Here is a 648-nt window from a genome sequence, read left to right on the forward strand (position 1 = left end):
GGGTCCTCAGATTGGTGAACCTCGTTAGCTGATGATCGAGATCTGCAAACTGGTTAAAGGACAGATTTAGATACGTAAGGTTGTCTTGAAGTCCCTGGGGCAGTACAGTTAAGTTTCTGCCCGCACAGTCCACATTCCTGTCGTTTCCTGAGCAGGTACAGCTAGAAGGACAGATACCCAGACCAGCAGGTATGAAAACCAGAAGGAGCAGCAGACAGGTAGATGCATTCAATATCTGGTATTCCATCGTTGCCTGGAAATAAATATACCAAAACGACACCCTTTAAATCCACGCGATACATTTCATTCCCGGGTGAGGGTTGTGTCGGCGATGGGCACTCGCCGGAGAAATTAAGTAAAAATATCAATAACCCCCTTTGTGGCACGTCCTTTTTAGAATTGTTCGAGAGAGGCTTCACAAAGCATCCCTTCAGCCTGTCATGTTGTCTGGCAGAATGAGACTTGTTTTTTCATCTCCCTTTCCCCCTCCAGCTCAAACGAGGGCGTTCTTCCGAAAACGCAAGTCTCTTCCAAACGTCAGACAATGTCTGCTTCTTGTTTTTCGCGATTTCGAGCCTATATTATGTTTGGAATAATGTGCTCTTTTACACGGGGTGAAAAAATGGCTGTCACCGGGCTGTGCTTCCC

General features: G+C 46.6%; 1 protein-coding gene across 1 annotated transcript in view; it reads right to left on the reverse strand.

Annotated features, from left to right (window-relative positions):
* OMG (oligodendrocyte myelin glycoprotein) overlaps positions 1 to 247 on the reverse strand; it is a 1,286-nt gene extending 1,039 nt beyond the window's left edge. Inside the window, 2 exon segments of the mRNA XM_009084134.1 lie at position 1; positions 4 to 247. The exon segment at position 1 is cut by the window's left edge and continues 1,039 nt beyond it. Of these exon segments, the coding sequence (XP_009082382.1) occupies position 1; positions 4 to 247 (245 nt within the window).
* Positions 248 to 648: the final 401 nt, after the last annotated feature.

This window comes from Acanthisitta chloris, unplaced genomic scaffold (assembly GCF_000695815.1).
Source record: "Acanthisitta chloris isolate BGI_N310 unplaced genomic scaffold, ASM69581v1 scaffold33621, whole genome shotgun sequence".
NCBI lineage: Eukaryota > Metazoa > Chordata > Aves > Passeriformes > Acanthisittidae > Acanthisitta > Acanthisitta chloris.